Here is a 23,678-nt window from a genome sequence, read left to right as displayed (position 1 = left end):
TCTAGTATCAAAAATTTTATATCCATGCTGTTTAAAAGTGGTTTTTAATTTTCCAAGATAGACACTTATATTAACTACTTAGGGAAAAAAATTACTTGTGATTATATTACAGGGGTACAAAAACAGCAGACAAGAATTTGACATAGGATTTAATTTTTGGTTAAGGAGTAAGGGGAGAAAGAGACAGGTAAGAATTCTACTCTCCTACCCACACTCCTCAGGAAGATTTGGCCAAAAAAAAAAAAGCAGACAGATTTTAGCCACCAAAAGCTAGCATTTTATCCAGAATGCTTATCAAATATTTGAGTATCAAGGACAAAATCAAGACTTACACTTGGGACTACATATCTAGCCTTCAGAGAAGAAGCATTTTACTGAGAGCTGCAACCCAGTCTAAACTGAATTAGATTTTTCTCCCTACAACAGCATCTACATTCAGAGGCAGGTAATAGCATAGTTTACACTAGATTTGCTCGGTGCTCTAGTCTTAGCCTTGAGACACAGGTAGTCATTAAGTACATGTATGAGACTTCAGATTCTTCAAGATTTGCTAGGCTTGGATTTGATGGCAGATAACTAAATCCGTGCCAGACTGGCTGAGGATTTTAGCTCAGAAAGAGGCAATGCACCCCCCACATCACCCACATACTTGTATCTATTGCATTAGACTACTGTGTTTACCATCAATCCTGAATTTTGGATGCAAGAATAAAAGGGCCTAAATTAGTGTTGTGTAACACACAGAAGGACAAGCAGAAGAGTATAGAAGAAAACCAATCAACAAGTAAGTTTAGAAATGGGAAGCTGAAAACAGACCATCTTTTTCAGGTACTACTTACACTTTTTAAAAATCTTTGTGCAAATAATAGGAAAATTCATATATAGGCAAATCTCCTCAGATATATGGAATACCTTAGGCATAAAAAGGACCTCAATCTATCAGTGCACCAAAACAAAGTGCAACTGACAGGAGCAGCAGAGAAGACAACCAAGTCAAATTATTAATCAAAGTTTCAGAAATTTGTTCTGATCTTCAAAGACATTTGAAGAAATTCAAAGAAGCAAAAGTTTTACCATTATGCAACAAATCAGAAGTTATTTGAAAAGGCACTAAGATGCTCCTGGGTTCTTAAAAAGGCCTTACTACACTTTGAACCAAGTGCACATCCACCAAAAAAAAAAAAAAAAAAAGAAAAAGTGGAGCTAGAGGTAATCCAGAACTAATTTGTGGACTTGACATACACATAGGCAGAGAACTCTACCCTCATCCATTTCCAGTACCTGTAGTTAGGATATAACCACTAGTGTTTTAGAGTACAAGTTCCGGTTACACTATGCACATTACCAGATACTTCACAAATGATTCAAACAGAAATTAAGAACCTATATTAAAGAAATTATGAACCTGTCTTTGACAATGTAAGGCCAGAGTACAGAGAAGATGGAGTCAGAATCTCCATTAACAGGACAAAAGGCAACAAACATAGGATGCAGTATGTTTAATGCCTAATTACATATTAGGGAAAAAAATTCACAATGAGGGCAGTCAAACATTGAAACAGTGAGAAGAACAGAGAATTTGTGAAATCTCCATTCTTGGAAGTACTGAAAACCTACCTGGACAATTCTCTGAGCAACTGCTCGAAGTTGGCCCTAATCTGAGTGAGACACAGGATTAAGGCCTCCAGAGGTTACTTTCCAATCTACATCATTGTAAGAATCTGCAGAATAATCCCATTCTGTCCCAAATCCTGCTGTTTTCACAGACATCAAGAGGTCTGCTCATATATGCTTTAGAAAATCAAGACCTGAGATGCAACAGTGCTTTTGCAGCTAGGCACTAATGAGTCAAGCACAAAGTATAAGAATTATTCCTTTTGTCCTGATCCTTCACTGACAATGCATTATGATAAACAAGGGGTTATGTTTTTGCTTTTAATTATTCAAGGCAGAATACTGAATGAGATAAACCAGCCTTAACTAGTGCCCTCATTCTGCTAAGCAAATATTATGTACTGTTACTTTTGAAGCTTGTCTGCTTGTCTTCTTGTAAAAGCAGACCTCTCTAAGAGGCAGCATCTTTAAGATATACACTAATCTAAAAGTAAGTTGACAAGAATAATTCAACTGCAGAAATAGAACAACAAAGCATAATTTAAAGATACATAATAAATGTATCAGAAGACCAAAAAGCAAACATCATAAATACCCATCACCCAGGTTTTTCTAAAATTAAAAAATTGTTAATCTCTGCTAATTTAAACTGTAGGTTTCTACATTTCAAACTGCAAACACTCCAGAGCTGACATTAGCTATACTCTAACATTAACTGAGAAATTATTCCTTTCTTTTCGAGAGAATGTCAGAGGCCCTCATCCCTTGATGTTTGATTAAGCTTTCTCATCTTCTGCTATCAGAGTCAATAAAATAAAGTGCATGTGATTCACATTTTTGTGTACACATATAACATATTACACTGACAGTATACATATACTACTCCTGATATTATATGTGCCAATATTAGCTCTCAAATTTAAGGTTCCTTTTCTCCTGCTTTAGAGTTACATTCAGATCTAATATGATTCTTCTCCTCTGTAGCTGTAATTCTTAAGAAAAGTGATAAAGCATATTTTATGCATAATGGCCTAGTAATATCAAACCAATTTATGTGCAGTAAACAAGGAACATTCCCAGTTCAGCAAGATTCTTGCTAACTGATATCAATGGGACTGCTAACAAGGTAAAACAGACATGAATTCGAATTAAGTATCTTGATGAAAAAGGGCCTATGCAGATGAACAACTGCTTACAACTGCACTTTGCTAAAATCATAAATGTGTAACTTTTTAATATGGTGCTCTGACATCACACAATTACTAGTTTTCATGAATTCAAAAAACCCAAATATTCGCTTTCAAACTTCAAACTGAATTAGCTATTTCAGAAAGGGGAAAATGAAAAGACTCTCTCAAATCCCAAAGATAACATTGTCTATTAATCCTAAACCAATTTAACTTTCCAGTAAATAGTACATTCCGATTACTTGTGTTGTAAAGCACTTGTTATAGCTACATATGTACTTAGTCAGCATTTTATCTACTATCAAGTAGCACATTTTTGTTGCAGTATAGAGGTCTGGCACCATTTTTACTATGATTGGCTGATGCACCTCTAATTTACATACATTAAAAGAAGGCAAGCTAGTATCTTGCTGATTTTGCAAATATAATTCAGAGAGAAAATTTGAAAGAGTTTATTCCAGAATACTCAGATCATGGTAGAAACATGCCCTTTCTTCTAGAAAGACAGAAAAAAGTTATACAATTCATACAAATTCATGAAAAAAAAAAAAAGGAACAGTGGCAAAACATTACAGCAGAAACAAATTCTGCAGTAGTTAGAAGTAAATAAATGCTATGCTTGAGAGGAATACCTCCTTAAAAGGTAGTTAAGTAAATACCAGAAAGAAAAATACCTTAAAATGAAATTCAACTTTTTAAAATTCAATTAGAAGTCACTAAAGTTCATACGTACTTTCAACATCAAAACTAACTGCATCTTAGCTCATTCTCCAAAGAGAAATGGACATTCATTATCAAATTTTTTTTCATACTTACAAAGGAAAGAATGATAGCTCTTTATTATGTGAAGTTTAATACTGAGAAAAAAAATGCATAATATTCTGATACAGCCAATACCTCTCGAAAAGTTAGTTGAAGTCCAGAAACTGGAGTGAATTTGTTGTTTGGTCTTTCTATTTAGGTGTTTTTTTAGTGCATTTTTCTGGGTGTGAATTTTTTTTTCAGCCAAGTACTAATATCAGACAACTGTAACCAGGTAAATTCAAAGAATCTCCACATGATTATGCAATGAGTTAAACCTCATTCTTACCTCTATCCAATCTCTATACCAAAACACAAGACAGAATTCAGAGTATTAGGTAATGAAAAAATATATTTTGAAGTATCAAGAAAAACATTCCCAGAAAGATAAAGAAGAGAATTTTCACAAAGCTCAATATATTTTTCAAGGTACCTTAGATAGATAAAACTTTAAGCTATTGTATCTGAAGCACATAGTAAGGCACATAAGAAATTAAGAAAATACACAGTAATTTAAGTATTAGACATTATAGTGGTACAAAAAAACTCTTGAGGTTTAATTTTTCTGTCCCCAAAGATGACCTCAACAAAAATAACTTCTTAAAAACTTCTCAAACCATCATAGACCTGAATATTTTCCATAAGATTGTAGACATTTTATTCTTTAAAGAAATGTAAAAAGTTCTTTGAAATCAGGACTATTTTCTTGTCTTATTTTCTCCAAAGTGCTATTACACATCACTTCATTGTAGAAATAAGACATCAAACTTCCATTCCATGGTTAAATCAAGTTAAATTTCTGATACCACATCTTGAAGAAACTTGTCAAATTTTTTACTTTTTTACTTTTACTCCACAGAGAGAAGGCACTGCCTTTTCTCTAATAACTTAACTCATATGAACAGTACAGACTTTTTGTTTTTAAAAGAAGTTATTTGTAAAGGTTAGCCAAATATGAACACCTCTCCTAGCAATATAAGTACTATTTAGAGGACATTCACAGTCAATGCTTGCTTTTCTTCAAGAAACTCAAGCACTCTTTCACATTCAAATTAGTGTTTAATCTGTGTACAGTAGATTTACCATTTTGTTAGAATGACTCTTTATTTGGTATACTGTAAAAGCACTCTAAAATATTTTGTAAGGCTGATTTCGAACAAAAGCTAAGAGAATGCTCTCGAAATACAATTTTAAGTAGGAAAATTGATGATAAATAGTGTTGCTAAAGCAATTTCACAGAATAATCTTTCTATGGATGAATATTAAACTTTGATCCCATACTGGCAGGTAAAATCAGAAAAGATAATAACACAATTCTTTGTGCATGAATGAGCTTTTTCTTTTAAGAGGCAGAGCTGGTCACACCTGTTTGAAGATCTCTATTTGAAGATCTTACTAAAACTGTGATGCAATCTTAAAAGGAAAGTTGACAGAAAAGTCAGGCTGTAGGTTTTGAGAAAGAAACTCGGAGGTGATGGTTGTCTCCAAGGTCATGATCGTGAAGCTCAATAAGAGCATGAACTGCATCTTCCACAGAGCCCAGCTTGATAAAAGCCATTCTGGAACATTTCCTGAAGTACAATAAAAACAATTGTTAATCCTAACCAAATTTTCATTACACTAGCCAACACCAAAAAGTGGCACAAGTATTTTTTCAGCCACATCACACACCCTGAACACTTGTACAGCAAAAGAATCAGAGCTAGTTATGCACCTGCTAAAATGAAAAGATAACAAAACTATACAAATTTTGCAGATCAATGGCCTAGAGCCGTCATTCTTCTACTACATTGCACTTCAAAAACAGGGTTGAAATAAGGCTTGAAGACCTCTAAGAAACACTTGTATTGTCAATATACATGGGGTTATTCTAGCAGGTATGATCATGCTAAAATAATGCTGCCAAGCAACCTTACAGTGGATTCATTGTCATCTTTTATATGACATTTTACATATACACAGCTTGTATTTCTTTTTAAAGAAGCAAGTATTTACTTTCATTAAACTTATCTTACTTTGAACACACATAGAATTTGTCAGAAGGCTGAATATTTTTCATTTAATTATGCTAGCATAGTATCCCATTTAAAATTTTAAGATTAGAATTATCATAAAAATTGTCATAGCTGTATAGCTTTTGCTTATAGATATAAGCACATGGAATTTTGCCTAGAGTTATACACACAAGCAATTTCTCAAAAAAGCAATTAGCCATCTTCAGGATGAAAGTTTGCTCAGCATTTTTACAGGACAACTTACTGGAACAATTTGACGGCTTTCACAGTAGATCCTGTACTTGCAAAAAGTTTCTTCAGATCATCAACAGTAACAGAAGGCCTATTTAAAAAAACAAACAAACAAAACCAAAACCCCTTCAACTTGTAAAAGAGCAGAGAGTTCTGTAATAGTATCAAAATCTCAGTTCTGGCTTCTAAATTAAACTTGAACAGCAAAAACAACCTCCACCAACTCAAGCCATGTCAACACTTTAGCTTTGGCTCTTGGCTTTGACACTACATTTAGCACCACACTGTGGTGCTACAAAAATATTTCAGATACACTTTACTGCTTTTCATTATCCTCTGTTTCTCCCTCAGTGAAATTCAGATTGCATAAAAATCACTCAAGATCTTAACCAGTGCCTTCAGAAATACCTTTCATCTTGTAATTACTGTGAGCGTGCTTCACATATTTTCAGTTTTGAAAGTTTTCTATTTTACTTAAAAAGTCATTTTGTAAGTGTCTTATATTTTTTTTTCTTATTTGGACAAAATTCCATACTTCTCCCTTCTCCCTCCCTGCACAGCTGCTGAACAAAAGAAGCCTGTAAAAAAACTTAGGTTTGCCTGTTACTCCACACATTCTAGACAGGAAAAAAAGGTTGTTTCAGTTTTAAAGAACACACTTCTCAATACTTCTTTTTTTTAAAAAAACAACCTTCCCCTCTAGGTAAGAGGTCTAAATTCTGTAGAAACTGTTCTTCTAAAAGTTTCAGAATGATTAAAAACTGTATCTACATTAAATAACAGTGCCAATGATGAGTTTGATGTAACTCTAGCACATTATCTCAAAAATCACATCTTTAATCTTCGTGAAAATTCATAACGTAGGACTTAATAAATGAAAACCAAAAACATATTCTCAAGAAAATGTAAACTGTATTGAAACTCTTAAAGAGGAGCATTCAATTGGTTATCCGCTTTGCTAACAATAAAAAAGCGACAGTTAAAGGATTCACTTCTTGTAAATTACATGGCAGAATGACCCAAATTCTCAGGGAATTGTAAAAGACCAAGGAAATTTAAAACTTAGGTCAGATTTTAACTTACGAACATAACCTAAAAAACATGTTTCCAAGAAGATCACACATGTAGGTACTCACGGGATGTTGGAGAGATGCAGGGTGGAAGATGGAGGAAAGATATTTTGGAGGTTCCTAGAACCGGGCTTCTTAAAGCGATGTAAAGGGCTATTGCTATAGTCCTTCGTCAGATCTTGGTCCAGTTGTCCCTTGTGAGGAAGTTTAACTACCTGATGTTTTGAAAGAGTAGCACGGAGGACCCTTCCATAAATCCTCTGTCCATTCAAGTGGCTTATAGCTAACCAATGGAAACATAATTTGAACAGGAATGAAGGGAGGGGAAGAAACAAGGATTCTTTGAATACTAATATTGTCTTCTATTTAGTGTCAGATTTCACATTCTAAATTTAAACTGCAACTTCCATGTCCACCAGGTGGGCTATGTCATAACATTATATTTAAAACAAGTATAAGGATGTAATATAACCTCCAGTCTAAATACAACAAAAATGCAAAACAGCATTTCAATAAAGAGCAGCTTATTATACTTAAATAGCTAGATATAGGACAAACTACGGGAAAATTGTATGATGTCTTAATTCTAACATTTACTAAATTGAGATTCACAGGGGTTTGGGGTTTTTTGTTTTGGTTGCTTGGGTTTTTTTAAATCACTATAGGAAAATAATTAGTCTATATGAAAGCAAACAGATCATTATCAATGTATACAAGGAAAAGTTTGTAATTAGTAAAGCATCACAATGATGGATTTAATTTGTTTATGCTTGTAACTGACAGATGGCAAATTCCTTATCTATATCACACTCATGCTAATTTGAAGCATAACTGTGCCTTAAAAATCAGTACCTAATTGAGCCTGGGTTGCATCTGCCATCTGAACCAAAGCATTGTCTTTTTTCTTAAACATGATCTTCACGCGATGCACATTACCATACACACCTGTGGAAATCCAGAAAGGAAATTTTTCCAGAGCATTACTACAAATAGCACAAGGGCAAGTCTGTTTCTTTTGACTAACTTCAGTGTTACAAAGAATCATCACATCATTAAACAGGTTGGTTAGAATATTAGTACGAAGGAGAGCTTTAAGTTTCTGTATTATTTTCTGAGGGTCAGAAAACGGGGTAAAAAAACCTCAAGGAACTTAGTCGCAAAACTGTATGTTGATGTTCAGCTTTCAAATCAACACTGTTGAAGTCCTCTTAACAGAGGCATATTAAAATATTACTATGCTAATACACAGTGTCCTCTGGAACCAATGTACATGCCAATTCTGTAGTCTATTTCTTTTGATGCAATCTTTTTTTTTTTTCCATCTTATTTTGCTTTTCTGTTTTTTGTAGTAAACAAATTGGACCACACACTGAAATTCTTCTGACACTGTAACAATTTTGCCTTTTTGGTACCTATGGTCTACAACTACTGACTCAAATTACTGTAATCTTAAAACTAGTGCATTCTCTTGTGTGTTTTCTGGACAAGGACAGAACAATGGGGCTTGCATTCACCAGCATGTGTCAGATAAATAAAAAAAGCATGCTAGCCCTGTAGTTTCTCAAGGTATATTTGATTTATCTTACCAAATAGGATGAAAAGTCCATGTGGTGTGATGGCCTGTTTAAATGATAAAATGAGTATATTATTTTTGAAGGCATGCAAATAGAGAAACCTATTCTGTAAGTGCATGGTAAAACAAAAAGAATGGAAGAGATACTGCACACTAAATACATAAAGCTGTCTCTCCAAAAGCCATTCCTGCAATAACTACAGTGTAGAGTATTCTTGTTAATATATATTTGCTATGCACATATAAAATATTTAAACAAGCTAACACTTCAGCTCATGCATTTTCATCACCCAAGACTCAGTCTGTCATGTCAAGTTACTAGTATTTTAAGTGGCTTAATTATTTGAATTTATTCTTTCCAAGCTAGCAGTTCATTCCCTGAAAAATAAAAGACATTTGCTAAACTAGAAACAGAAAAGAGCATTCAAGAAGTCCTTTGTATTTTCTAAACAGCAGACACCTGCAGAACTAAAACCGGTTACTTCAAAATGTGTTTGCTTTGTCTTTTATTTTGTACCCACCTCTGTACATGACCATGACATGCTAAAGTGATACACATACCATTTAACTGTTTATATACGAAGCATATAGAAAGTGGTATTTAAATTGTGGTCAATTAGAAGCTGTGAACAGAAAGCTAAATATTAAAAGGGATAATTTTTCTTCAGTGATTTTTAATTAAATCTTTGTGTACTAAGCTCCCCAAAGACCAAAGAAGATAGTTTACATCCTAATGCAGCCAAATTTTATTCAACTTATGCAAAGGTTTTGCCAGTAATGAGTACTAAAAATACCTGAGTATCAGAAGCACTACTCACACTCTCTAGACTTATTCCTTCTCAACTCACAACATTTGAAGGATGTACCAAACATACCTAAATTATTTAAAAAGAGAAGATACTCCAGCCTAAGTGTAGGCCCATCCCCTTTCGTTATCAGCATTTAGGAATAAGGAACAATTACTATCAATGTAAAATTTAAATGCTTCTAGAGTTTATCCTTCTAGCCCAAATATTTTCATTCAGCACAGAGTTTATTTAAATAAATCTCTTAACCAAATGAGACTGCAATATTTCTACTAAAAAATGGGTTTTTTGGAACATAAAACTAGCTAATTTAAAAGTCATGAAGCAATGTTCAAATACACACTGAAACTGTGCAACAGGGGAGAAATATAAATTGAAATAAGGTCTACCAGATTTTCTATACACAGACAAAGAAGTGGCAGGGCTTAGACAACCACTACTGAAGAACAAGTGCTACATGGCTGCCAAGTAATGTATTTATAACTATTTATATTTCCAACAATTAATGTTGTATATTCTTTTTTACCTTTTAAGAAGTTAAGCATTATTTAATGCATTTATGTTGTATCACGCATTGCAGCACAAAGTTCTACATAACATCTTCTTAGGTATGATTAGTATTAAGTAAAGCAGCAATGTCCTAAAAATGCTTTGACCTATGCTTATTCTTAAAAAACACAGTCTTTTAAGACTCAGAGTATCATCTTGAATAATCAGCTGCAGAAAACACATCCACAGCAATCACCAGAAATTGACTGATAAGATATATAGATAAATTAAAGAAAAAAACTTGTCTTATAGTTCTAATCTACAGCTGTTTCATTTAATGCTTACTGTGGAATTCAGTTATTAGTACAAAAGTAGAAACAGCGATTACTTAAAGATTAAAGGAACTGGTCAACAGATTTTTAAGCCTCAAACTTTCATTTTGCCAATAACTCCTAATTTTATCAGTTTTATGGTTAAGTGAATCTAATGTGTGTAAAACAAACAAGAATTTTACATTGCTGTAATAGAAGTGTTTATCAACAGACAAGTAGAATTCTGTTTTAAGTCATGGTCTTAGTAAACTTGATTTATTTTTTTTTAAAAGATGTACATTGCTTTTAATTAAACACAGATCAATGTGTAATATTTCAGTAACAGGAGTAAGCTTATAGAACAGTCTATGTAATTTCCACTATAAAAATAACTATACAAGTGTCCTTGGCAATTTTACTGCCCACATATGAAAAAAAAATCTGTGTGGTACTATGAAAAGTGAAAATGTGTATTTATTAACTTTTAAAATGGATTTACAGTCATGTCAATGGCAAAGTGCACCTATGTTCTTCCTCTCCAACCTGGGAAAAGTTGCAAAACTATATCCTATCAATGTTTGGAAAGGTACTTGATTTGACGTACTTTTATCTCCTTTTCTCTTCACTCCTGTTTCTCTAATTCCTCATGTTTTGTAACAAATGAAGAATTCTTTATCTTCTCTAATGATAAAGTAGCACACAGAGGAGTCATATTAACAGAGATGCCAGTAAGTGTAGTCATAATATATGTTGTATACCTCTTCGAACATTTCTCTCATCTGACCATTAGACTCTTCTGTAATTACTAGCTGCACTGCTAACATAGGTTTTCTAAAGTAAATTGTGTTACGAATCTTTTCACTGCTGGCTGGAGTTTTTAAACCTCTATCTTGTAAACTGTCTCAAACAAGAATAGAGCTGTCCTGGTTTTTTATATTATCAGCATAGAGATTTCCTCTCTTACTCCTTCAGAGCTAATGTCAATTTGCAAGAAGAATTCTGCCAGTTGGTGCAAGTTGATACTTGCATCACTTCCACCAATCAAACTTACTTCAGGGTTGAGGTTGCTGACTAGTAAAACAGAATTTCTTGGAACACCAGGAACATAAGGATGAGCAATCTGTCCAGGTGCTGCAGGTATGGTGCCTGCGAGAGAACCATGTGCTCCAGGAACAGCTGGACCTGGAACACCTGAAAGGGTATTAACAGGATCACTTGACTTCTCAAAGTGGAAAAGACGTTTTAGAAGACAAAAGCAGGTTACATTAAGCAAAAACATCAATATTTGTTAAAACAATGCTTTTAAGGAATTTACTTATTCCTAATATATGACCAATAAAGGAGGAAGCACCTCCCCTCCAGAGATGAAGAAATATTCAGCTACACCAACAGACCTAAACAAAGAAGGACATAAATTGCAGTGCAAGAAAGAAGAAACATAATTTAGCACACAAGTTTATCCTGTGCTAGAAAGGAAAAAATCTAGAAGACTGTTTATTTCTCATTTTATAGCCAGAAAAAGGGACACTTCCTGCCTTAGGTTTGAATGTCACTGAAGTCTTACAATTCTTAGAAAAACAGATGCTTAGTTTCTTCTCTTGCAGGTAATCTTTATCATAGCATTTAATTTCTGTGCTTATTGAATTATAAACTACATCAGCATATGGTTTTTATTACAGAAAGTAATTTTACTGAATAATCTCAGAAAGAGAATTAGAATGATTCAAATGTAATATACATTGTGTTCTGACTGCTATCCTTGGAAACAATTTGCTCTGAATACAGGTGTATTCAGACAGATCACTAGTCCCAAATGCAAACACCACATTTTTAGAAAATAGAAACTTACCAACACATTGAGCAAAGCCAATGGGTGGGGCAAACCCAGCAGCCCCAGCATATGATGGGAAGATGAAATTTTGGGTGGCTAGAGAGAGCAGACACATTCAATTAAAACAGATTTTTTAAATTTTAGAAAAATTTTAGAAAACCTTTGGAAAACAGAAGAGACCAGCAATGAGAATCAGCTTCCAGTTTTGCTATTCTGACTTTAGTCTGTGATTACACCTTATGTAAAATGTTTGGGTTAAAAACTCTCATTGAAATCAAAGATTCTATGTTTTACAAAGAAAATTTTCAGCCACTTTGGAAGGCAAATATTTCGATCAGCCTCAATGTCCCCTTTTAAAATGAAGTCAGGGAAAAATGTAATTTAGACAAGTTTGAACAGGAAAGCACAGTATAGATTAGTATCCATGAAAGTTAAAACACCTGTGGTGCGATGTTCAACAGTTTTTATTCACACAGTGGAAATGCATTCTAGAAGTTTTCTGGAAGTAAACACACTGAAAGACATTTTGCAATTATGAGATACAACTATTTCCTAGATATTTATAAAAGCAGTATGGGCTAAATAATACAAACAACTACAATGAATCTGAGGTTCTGAATTTTGCTAGCTGCTGAGATGCATAAAGTATACATATTTTGCTTTGTAAGGAGATGTACTTTCCTAGGTTGTATTAGTTCATAAATAACCACTGTTTTTTATGGTTCTCCTGGCAATCATAAGCATTGAACAGATTTGGAACATCAACATATGGGCAGTCCCAGCCTTGAAAGTAAGTCAGTGATTTTCACATTAGTATGTGGAGTTAAGCGCTACCCAGGGCAGCACACAAACTTGTGTTCTAAGAGGCAGTTAGATACAAGCTTGTGGATTCTTTCATATGTTAGCACACTAGAGTTTTTTTTAAAGGGGGCATGTATAGTCAGCAAATACATCCTGTAAGCCTGGCAGTAGGTCTGTTTTACTACTCAGACCTCCACCATTGACTAAAATAGCTACATTCACTAACAGATGATTATTGCCAGGGATGATACAATACCATGAGAAGTATCCTGTATGAATTACAAAAACAACAAATGAAACAGACACCACAGATCAAGTATTCATGAATACTGCATCACATTACACCTCCTGTTATCTGTAGCAACAATGTATCTTTCATATAAACAACTGAATACATTTATCACACCAAAGCAAGCCACTGTGTTCTTGAATTACACACACTGGTGTATTACACTGACAAGTTCTGGCAATATAGGTATTAATCACTTATTCACAATCCAAGAATAGTAATGGAAGCATTAATGAAGAAATAGATAAAGTGCTTTTATTCTGCCAAATAAGACCTGCATGTTGCACACTGATACCAAAATCAGTCATGTAAAAATTCTCAAACAGAGCTAATGCAGAAAGATCTGGAATTCTTTGTTGCATTTTCTTATGTGTAAAATCACTTGCTTTGTGGCTAGCAGCTACCTTTCAAAGCAAGCTAATGTATGTATCTCTGTTTATGCTCACTGAGTTAGGGAAGTCCTTAAGTGCAAAACATTCACAAAATTTGCTTGTTTATATCTTTTCCACCAAAAACAAAACAAAAGAAAAAAGAAGGGGGAAAAAAAAAAAAGAGAGAGATAAAACCCCCCAAGTTTCAAGAGTAGTTCAGTTTTGCCATTAGGACAACTTCAAGTCTACACAAAAAACAGATGTATTATTGTGATAGTTACCTACTTTATCTCATAATTCTCCACCAAAACTACATCCACTAGTAATAACATAGGAAGTGTAAGTGCTGACATGACTCCCAACAGCTTTCCCTCATGTTATGCAACTGAGGACTATCAGAACATGCCTATGGTAACATATGCATGTTGTTACCACAGACAGGGAGCCTAGAAGCATGCTTCTCCCAGTCTACAGCTACTTTTATTTCAGAAGAAAACTATCTATGCAGTTGCTTCACTGTGACTGCACTACAAACAAACTTTGATACAGACGTCAGACTACACCAGCACCTCTGCTGTTCTTACTATTACAGCAAATGTTCAGACTGAAAATGAGATTGCTAGCAATGACAAGCTTGGAAGAGTGAGGGGAAAGAAAATGGAAAAGCGTTCATGTGTTATCCTCCAAAAGCACGCGTACAATGTTATCTCTGCCTTACAAGCAAGTTTGTCCTATTCTAATTGTACTTTCCCTTTTCACTGACACTTCAAATTGTGTAAGTCTAATCAGAACATATTAGATCTATAACAGCACGTTTCCACGATGCTGTACGGCAAATCCTTAAAAAAAATTATAAAGATGGTTGTAACATCACATAAAGATCCACCTGCCTTTAAGGGGACCAGCAAAAACTACCAAGAAAGTGAATGCAACTCACTTTCTTACTCTAAACTACCAAAGCCAACTATCAAAAAAAAAAACAACACCAAAACAAACCCAAAACAAACCCATTATCTGCCATAGCTATCACAGAAAATTAAACGAGAAAAGGTAATTTTTCCCCAGCCCTTACTACTGTTCTAACCAACTGGATGGCACTTAGATACCTATTCAACAGCTGAGACAGTCCTTAGCTGTGTATTATTGCTAATAGCTGTCATTAGAGAGAAAGAAAAATAGCTAAAATCACTCAAAGTGCACTATGACCACTTCTGCCAGGTCAGAGTAATCTGTTTGGGGATTTGCATTATTACCAAAGTTGATTAAATGAGCATGCTTGAGCTATTTACGCCAAAAAGGCAACTCCAGTGTGGCTTCAAGCAGATACTGTCCACTCTATGCCATGGAAGTGACTTCTAAAATTCAAGACAATTTCTGAAGTTTTATCTTTTAGAAGGTAACTACAAAACATACATAAAGTGTAGCATTTCTACATTTCTTATGGCTTTGCTTGTTACAGCAGGCAGTTATCCTAAAATATCAACAAATAAGAGCTAACATCCTTAAAACACTTATTTTCAAGTAGCTTTAGGCAACCAGTGTCAACTTTGGATAACTGTCATTGACCATTCTGATATGCAACTTTTATTATACTACCTGTACCAATAATATAATTTTACAGCATTTTACAAATGCAGATTTTGCCAACACTTTGAATTTGCCCAAGAGCATTCCTTATGTTATAGTTTCAGATACTCATTTGTCTTGAGTAGGACTTCCTGCTTTCCATACAAACTTCACTGGACCTAACAAATATAAATGTATGCAAAATGTATCCTTCTCTGAATCTGATATGAAGCCAGAGGGTAAATACAACATAACAAGCACAATTTGTGTATTTATTAGTAAAAGTGAAGGTTTCTTACCAAAGCCAGCAGCTCTATGTGTCTCCAGCATGTGGCCATCACCAGAAGGAAGGTCAAGGCGAGTGAAATCTCTACTTCTGTCATTGTTGTACTTTACTGTAAGGCTAGTTAACCTGGAGAAATCAATATGCAGAATGCAGCATGCAGTGTAGATACTTCGGCCATCCAGAGTCTGAAGAAAAATAATTACATTTTCAGAGACAAAACACACAGTGGCAGCCACGACTATACATTTATTTTATTTTCACCTCGCAATTGTATCCAAACAGAAATTCATCTTCTGTTTTTAAGGTGCAGCTTTTAGACACCAAGTAGACGATTATACTGCCACTATCCTTACCTAAACATCCCATATAGAGTACTCGTGTAGTTCACTAATTAGTAAGTATTACTTCGCCTTGTGCCAACAGACAAAACCTAGCTTTAAGCACGACTTGTCTTTCTAGCTGTGCTTCTAATCTTACTTGTCTTCCACTCAAACCACAATATCTGATGCTAGCAGCAATACTAATTTGGAGATTTTTATTGTATGGAATTGTCCCTATGTAAGCTGGTGAAGGGTTTACAGCACAAGTGTTATGAGGAGCAGCTGAGGGAGCTAGGGTTGTTTAGTCTGGAGAAAAGGATGCTGAGGGGAGACCTTATCACCCTCTACAACTACCTGAAAGGAGGTTGCAGCCAGGGAGGGGTCAGTCTCTTCTCCCAAGTGACAGGACAAGAGGAAACATCCTTAAATTGTGCCAGGGGAGGTTTAGACTGGACATTAGGAAAAATTTCTTCACAAAAAGGGTTATAAAGCATTGGAGCAGGCTGTCCAGGGAAGCGGTGGAGTCATCATCCCTGGAGGTATTTAAAAGACATCTAGATGTGGCACTTAGGGACATGGTTTAGTGGTGGACTCGGCAGCGTTAGGTTTATGGTTGGACTCATTGACCTTAAGGGTCTTTCCCAACCCAAGCGATTCTATAAAATCCATCTTCTTAAGAGTAGCTATGCTTAAGAAAGATCACTGAAGAAGTATTTTCTGCCTATACTAGTCATAAAAGAATCATGATGGATGAACGGGGGAAAAAAAAAAAAACCACACTCAAAAGATATTGGTTTGTTATAATTATTTAATATAATCTAGACTGTGAAATCTTTAATAAGATATAATTTATTATTAATACTGTTCTTTAAGAAAAGATGCTGGTGCTAAGAAACAGGCTATAATCCCCACTACCTTTACTGATTTCCAATATGTACTTAATCTCTAAAACACATAGTGAATTTACTTACTGGACTAAAGTGCAATTAGCAATAAATACTCTGTGCCTTTAATTCTGAAGCTGAGAATAAAGTCAACTTCAATAATAAAAGTAGGGTAAAAGTTCCATTGACTCTAGTCTTTTGGTAATTTTTTTTTTAAAAAACAGAATGCTTACCATTAATACTTAGCAGAATCTATTCTTCTATATACTTTCTATGGGAACTTTCAAATTGATTTTATTTATTTACTAATATTGAGTTGACCACGTAGGTTAAAGAGAAATACAAAGTATCTCAGGCTTAGTTTCAAGTAAGTGAAGTATTTTATTTTCTATCTTTATTTTTTACTTCACAGTTCAAGTATTATAACCTGATGATTTGCAACACTGCTCTCCCTTCTGCAAAAATCTGTGAGGTCTTGGCTCTCAATATTTAATTATCAAACTACTCCCCACTGAGGAAGTTAACAATATTTTCCAGAAATTAAAATATTTAGCTATTATAAGGAGACTAATTCTAAAATTCTAAATACTCTCAGTATTGAACCTCACTGAAAATATTCCACTCAGTTTGAAAGGCAAAAGACTTTTTGTTCAGCGACAATTACCATGTCTCATCACTAGCAGCTCTGATTTTTGTTTTGGTAGACTCGTGCAGGTCTTGGGATGTGTGCTATACATTTACGTTGGCAGTGGATGATAGAGTGCTATCCTCTTAACTAATGAGGGATGTAAAAGTTACTCGTGCAACAAGAGTGTTAGAATGATGAGAAGTCATAAAGTTAATGATCAGGCTATCCCTAATGTTCCCTGTTTACCTGGGAGAAAGAAAAAAAAAACACAAAAAAATCCACCAAAAAAAAAAAATCAAGTTGAATACAGTACACTTACCGTTTTGGCATAATATGCATTCATTGGGTCAGCATACTGGAGCAAAGCTTGGAATTGATTGTTCCTAGTGAACGTGACAATCTTCAAGACAGATCCACATTTAGAGAAAATCTGAGAAGGAAAAAAGATGGACTTTCAGAAACAATGAATAATTCATGCATACTAAAAGCTAGCAATTAATACCTCATATACATTTCTGAAAATTATTTCATTTGTTGAGGGCTGAACAGAAATTGAGTGAACTCAGAATTTTGTTTCAGGTAAAAAAAAAAAATGTAAAAAGAGACTCGAAAAGGTGGGAAAGAAGGATAAAATTTCTTTAAAGATTTAGCAATGACTGTTGAACTAAGAGCTGGGAAGGTCAGCCCAAACTGGCATTTATCCAGCGTCTGCACAGAAATTGTGGATAACCAAAGTTGATGTTTGAGAAAAGGATTTTCACAAGTTCATTGAGATAGGAATTGCAAACTGTCTTTCAAGGTATCCACCTTTCATTTTGTACTTCAAACAAATTTTGCAAATTTGGTGACCAAAAATACATCTCAAATAGTTGATGTGCCTACAAATTAATTACACAGACCCACTGTCCAAACTAGAAGACAAAGAAGGAAAGAAGCAAGACAAAGACCTAGTTTGGGACCTACCCCTCTAAGTTGCAGTTGAATGGTATCCGATTTATTGCAAATGCAAGCACTACAGAAAAATTTTTAAAGGTTGAAATTAATATGTTCACTCAAAATGAGAGTGCACACTACATGAAGGCATCTATACAAAATAAAGCCACATAGAATGAGGACAAAAGTATAGCTAGGACATATCGTGCAAGTGCAAGAAAAACTATGTCTAAATTAACAGTGGAGGACAAAAGGTGAGTTTAGGAAGTACTAACAGTTTTAGAACAGTTAGAATCAATGCTAAGTCAGGAAAGCAGAACCTCTCAGACAGGTATTAAGCCTGGAATGGAAAGAAAGGCCAGAGATAAAGACAACCATCTCATGCCAGCCTATTAGGCCTAGAATCATGGATACAAGACACACTGTCCTAACCCCTTGTGCCCAGTTTTTCAGTCACTCAAAAATAAGGTTTTTATGCTGCAGTCATTGTGCTGTGGTAGAAGACAGAACAGAAGCCTTTTTTACAGCAATTTAAAATTAGCCATTGAGCTCCTGTTCATAAAGCCCTTCCTCTTAAGAAAGGCCTAAATACAGCTTCTGAACATATGCTTTTCCATGTTTATCCACAAGACTAAATAGACCTTTTTAATATAATGAAATTCAATGTATTCCTGTTTGGTTTTAAACCTAAAACCCACTGTATATATTAATTTTATTTCTGCAAAGATAACATTGAATATTCTCTTTCTTATAATAAATATTTTTGAGGTGAATTGTGGTAGAAAAAGTGTTAGTTTCTTGACAAGTAGTTATAACTTACAAAACACAATGGAAGTTTTGGTTTACAGTTTACCTAATAGTGTTCCATATGATGCTATACTTACCAGTGAAAATTTTCATTTCCATTAACCTTACCGCACTTACAAAGTACCGTTACATTGTAGCTATTAGGCACAAAGTGTTGCTTTAATTAGAGGAGATTGCCCCCTGTTAAGAACTCCAAATAAGCTCCCTTTTCAAATATTGCTTCATTTTCTAGACCTAGTGCAAAAGTAGTTGAGTGAGGGCCATCAGGGAATTCAAAGACTGAAAATATAGCTCTGCTGCACTGAAATAAACATTAATCAAATTGAAGTAAATTAACATGAATCTCCTGTTCTACTGCCAGCTTAGTAAGAAACAAGCTAGTACAGCTCCCATAACCACAGAAGTTTGTTCTCAGGTTATTCTGAGTGCACTAATAATCCTAAACAGTTGACATAGTATTTGCACAAGCTCTATAATGACTGAACAACACTCAGATACAAACAAAAGTTTAGATCAGGCAAATTGCTACATCAAAGCAACAACTAGTATACTAGTTAATCAGTATCACGTGGGGGAGATACAGAGAAAGAGGAAATATTAAGAGGTAAGAGCAAAAATAAAGCATTGGTAACAATCAACTATTGTTTGAGATGCTGGTAGAGCAGCAAAAATCTTCTTCCAGGACCGCAGGTTCTTGTAAAAACATCCCAATTATTTTAAATCACATTAATTTAAGAAACTCATATTTGGGACATGTTTTTTACTGCACAAATTCACTAACAATTACAAAAGCTTGAAATATGAAACCTTTTCCAATATCTGGAAAAAAGTATTGAAAAATTCTTCAGGCACAAAGAAATAGTCTCGTAAAGTTATTGGTTTTAAACTTAGAGTTCTCAAAGGCATAGCACAACCACCTAGCAGGAGTTATGGTAATGTCTTTCATAGCTACAGCCCACCACTATTCCAGGCTTTCAGAGGCAGTTAAATAAATGGCATTCTAACAGTTGATGAACAATCAAAAATGTTTGTCCAAGCAACTGTATTCGTATATTACATCATTTGCATCAAATTATAAAAGTGAATATAAAATCCTAAAATACAATGCAAACTACAGAAGTTACTCAGTACAAAAAGTGTTAATATTTTAACTTTTTGTTATGGATCAATATTTTATTTCACTAGCTCATTATGTGGGCATAAATTAGAAGTAACACTTCAAGCTTGTTCCTGCTTCCACAGATAACAAAGAACTAAAAGAAATGAAAGACAACTTGAAAAGCTGAGTACAGAAGCCCTGCTTACTTTGAATTTTTTTGTGCAAAACTGATTCAAGCCTAGATCCCTAAATTGCGACAAATCATTTTAAAGTGACAGTCCTCATTCATTAAGGATCCACAGGTACTTTAAAAGTAAGCAAACAAAATAGTTAAGGGATTTACAATCGCAACATTGGAACAGATTTAAACTATTTTTTAAGCAATCCTTATTACCTGATACAGCACTTCTAGAGTGACAGGGTAGATCGTATTTTCAACAATGATTCGAAGGACAGAACCCTGACCTGGAAGTAGCCCACCTTGAGCAGCAAAAGCACTTGTAACAGCTGGGTATCCGGACTGCATAACATTCACAGCTTGCAAAGCAGCTTGGGCTCTCTGAAATCATGACATAGCAGAGATCACAATTAACTTACACACATACAAATTATTCATATCTAAACAAAGTTCTCTTACAAAGAATAGCATGTAAAATACATTTAAAATGCAGCTTAAAAAAAAACCCCAACATATTCCCTTTATCTGATTATCAATTCAAATACCACATTAATAGGTAAATCATACCTCTTCCTCCCCTGAAAGAAGTCAGATCATACTTTCCCAGAATTATGACTTTCTTTTTTAGTTAAACTGCTACTACTTTGTAATGCCATATAGACATAATTATGCTTTGCTTCAGTAAGCTTTTGTCATTCTAGAGATTTTCCAGCAAATCAACATGATGACAATGTTATATTAGACTAACAACTAGTCAGTGTACCAAAAACTATTTGCTTATCTTTATTGGGCTCAGAATGAACCATACTTGAGCATGAGCTCCTCCAGAGTAACTTTACAGATATTGAGAAGTCCCTGTCTGAAAGAAGTTCCTGCTTAGATAACAACAGACAGAAATAATATCTATCAGAATATCTATCCACTATTGGCACAGTGGAAAGTAGTTTATTTACTAATGTTGTGGTTTAACCCTGATAGGCAGCTAAGTGCCACACAGCTGCTTGGTCACTTCCCCCAGCAGGATGGGGGAAAGAATCGAAAGAGTAAAAGTAAGAAAACTCACGGGTTGAGATACAGACAGTTTAATAGGTAAAGCAAAAGTTGCACGTGCAAGCAAGGCAAAACAAGGAATTCCTTTACTACTTCCCATTGGCAGGCAGGTGTTTAGCCATTTCCAGGAATGTAGGGCTTCATCACATGTAACAGTTACTTGGGAAGAAAAACATGGTAACTCCAAATGTCCCACTTTCCTCTTCCTTCTCCCAGCTTTCACTGCTGAGCACAACGTCATATGATGTGGGATATCCCTTTGCTCAGTTGAGGTCAGTTGTCCCAGCTATGTTCCCTTTCAACTTCTCGTGCACTCCCACTGGCAGGGCAATGTGAGAAGCAGAAAAGGCCTTGATGCTATGTAAGCCTCACAGACTACTAAGAGGAAAATTAACTCTATCCTAGCCAAAAGCAGTACACAACTCATGCAATTCTATCCTGTTAAAAGGAAATACTATACTTACAGCCTGATCAGGTAGATTGTCAGTCTGAAGTTCTCTGTGATAAGAATACTGAATATAAACAGGCTGATTGACAAGGTGAGGTGTAGCAGGAGTATAGCAGTTCACCATAGTAACAGCAGCTTCTTCAGAAGCCATTTCCAAAAATGCCTGCAACCAATACATCGCAGTTTTCAATGTTGTTTTGTTTGCAGGAGAGAACAAAGCATCAAAGCACTATTTATTCTCAATTCCACTCTCACTAGAAAAAGATCATGTGAAAGTACAGTACTGATTTGCTCAGCATTAAAATGCATTTGTGTGTGTGTTAGTGGGGATATTTGATTTGTCAGTTTCCTTAAAAGGTTTTTCATTGTACTTACAATAAGTCATTAAAGAAGAGGTGGAATAAGCATGACATATGGGAAGCAATGCCGCTAAAAATACCACACTGCTAATGAATTTATTAGATTCCTGAATCCAAGCACCATTACCTAGGTAGCAGATAGACACACTGATTGAAAAAGTAGGAACAGGACACTAAACATCCATCAGTTTGTGCATTATATTAACCCAGCTCAGCACTCCAGACAATTTTTGAATTAATGCTTATTGTATTTCATGAATAAACATTGAAATCCTGATGTGAACTACCCCGTCAAATCTAAAAGGATTAAAAAAAAAAAACCCCAAGCAATTTATTTCACATTAAAAAGTTAACATGCATGGGCAGGTTATTTCAAGACATATGTTGACATCAGTAGTGGCAATATAGTTCTTTATCATCTATGTATTCTTACATAAGGTGGATATAATGTTTAGCAATATTATGAACAAGTTACTAGATCATTATTTAATCCAAAGGTATATAAAAAACTTAAAATAAATATCAAGACATCCTTTCACATTTGAAAATATTAAAATCTTGAGCTATCAATGAAAAATTTAGACACTGTTGCAATCATTTCAGCCAAATGCAATACCAAAAGGGTCATTACATGAGCCACATCTTCAGCCTTGCTCTTATAATTGAAACATCGAAAATTATATACCTGACTTTTTGCTTCTAGCATCAAGATGTTGGTTACTTTCCCAAAAGGGAGGCTTAATGAAATGACTTCTGCTTCAGTAACACCACTTGCAATTTAATGAAGACGAAGAACATGTGAAAGGGAGCGTTGACATTCTGTCTCCTTTAAATTTCTTCTTTTCATTCTCATCATCTAAAATATTCTAGGGAGGGGGATGGACAAGCAAACAAGACAAAATTATTGCACAGTAAAGATACCAAAACCTAAAAAAGAGAAACTGCTGTCTCAGCACTGACATTGACTTAGCCATAGTTCTTTGAATCCTAAGAAAGGACAGCCCATGTATAACCAAGAGTCAGTTTAAGAAGACTCCTTCAGCTGTTCCAAAACTCCACTACAAGAGGAGTGTGTGGTGTGTTTGCTTTGCTTTGGGTTTGTTTATTATTTTCTTGTGTTATTTTAAGTCTTATAGAGAGGCCAGTAACTTCTTCCTAAATGCCCATGTAACATATATTTAAAATGTTAATTACACAGAAGAGAGACAAGTGGTAATTAAGAGGTAATACTTTTTTTTTTTTAATTAACTCATCTTCCTGCATGGTATGTTTCTTAATTAGATTTGGTTGCTACATCAAAAAATAATTTTTTATTTTATTAAAGAAAGCCTGCTGTCCAACATGATTGTTAGTTTTAAAAAGTCTTTGAAAAGGATAGACAGCAGTGAGATATGAAATCTGTACAGATTCTACAGTCTTCTATTTTGGCAAACTTCCTTTTTTTTTTTAACTTATGCCTATTTGGATGCTGTAACAGGTAAGTGACCAATGGTTAAATTTCAAGGAGATGACTCAGAGTCCTTGAGAGCACTTCTAAGCAGAACACCACATCTGGAACAGGCATATAGTTCTAGAAGCTATCACAATGGAGTAGTAACTTAAAGTAGTAAAAATGAAGTTCATTAGCCAAACTACAGATCCCAGTAAGAGATTATCCTAAGCAAGCTACAGAGGTTTGTGAGACTTAATGAAAAAAATATCCTAAACTGAGAGGAAAGACAGCATATTTGA

The 23,678-nt window shown here is 34.6% G+C and overlaps 1 protein-coding gene across 1 annotated transcript; it reads right to left on the bottom strand.

The window, feature by feature from the left end:
• Positions 1-5,040: 5,040 nt before the first annotated feature.
• LOC104158180 (polypyrimidine tract-binding protein 3-like) lies at positions 5,041-22,813 on the bottom strand (the record flags this gene model as incomplete). Its single annotated transcript, XM_009695762.1, is given in 14 exon segments — positions 5,041-5,173; positions 5,862-5,939; positions 6,985-7,201; positions 7,771-7,863; positions 8,505-8,538; positions 11,149-11,288; positions 11,413-11,418; positions 11,947-12,024; positions 15,255-15,426; positions 17,393-17,503; positions 20,307-20,471; positions 21,605-21,751; positions 22,633-22,749; positions 22,751-22,813. Coding segments are annotated over 14 exon segments (1,554 nt in total), but the record flags the coding sequence as incomplete, so codon positions are not given.
• Between the last annotated feature and the right edge of the window lie 865 nt (positions 22,814-23,678).

The sequence above is a fragment of the Cariama cristata genome, unplaced genomic scaffold (assembly GCF_000690535.1).
Source record: "Cariama cristata isolate BGI_N322 unplaced genomic scaffold, ASM69053v1 scaffold24692, whole genome shotgun sequence".
NCBI lineage: Eukaryota > Metazoa > Chordata > Aves > Cariamiformes > Cariamidae > Cariama > Cariama cristata.
The sequence above is the reverse complement of the archived record's forward strand: the minus strand, read 5'-3'. Positions and strand labels throughout refer to the sequence as shown.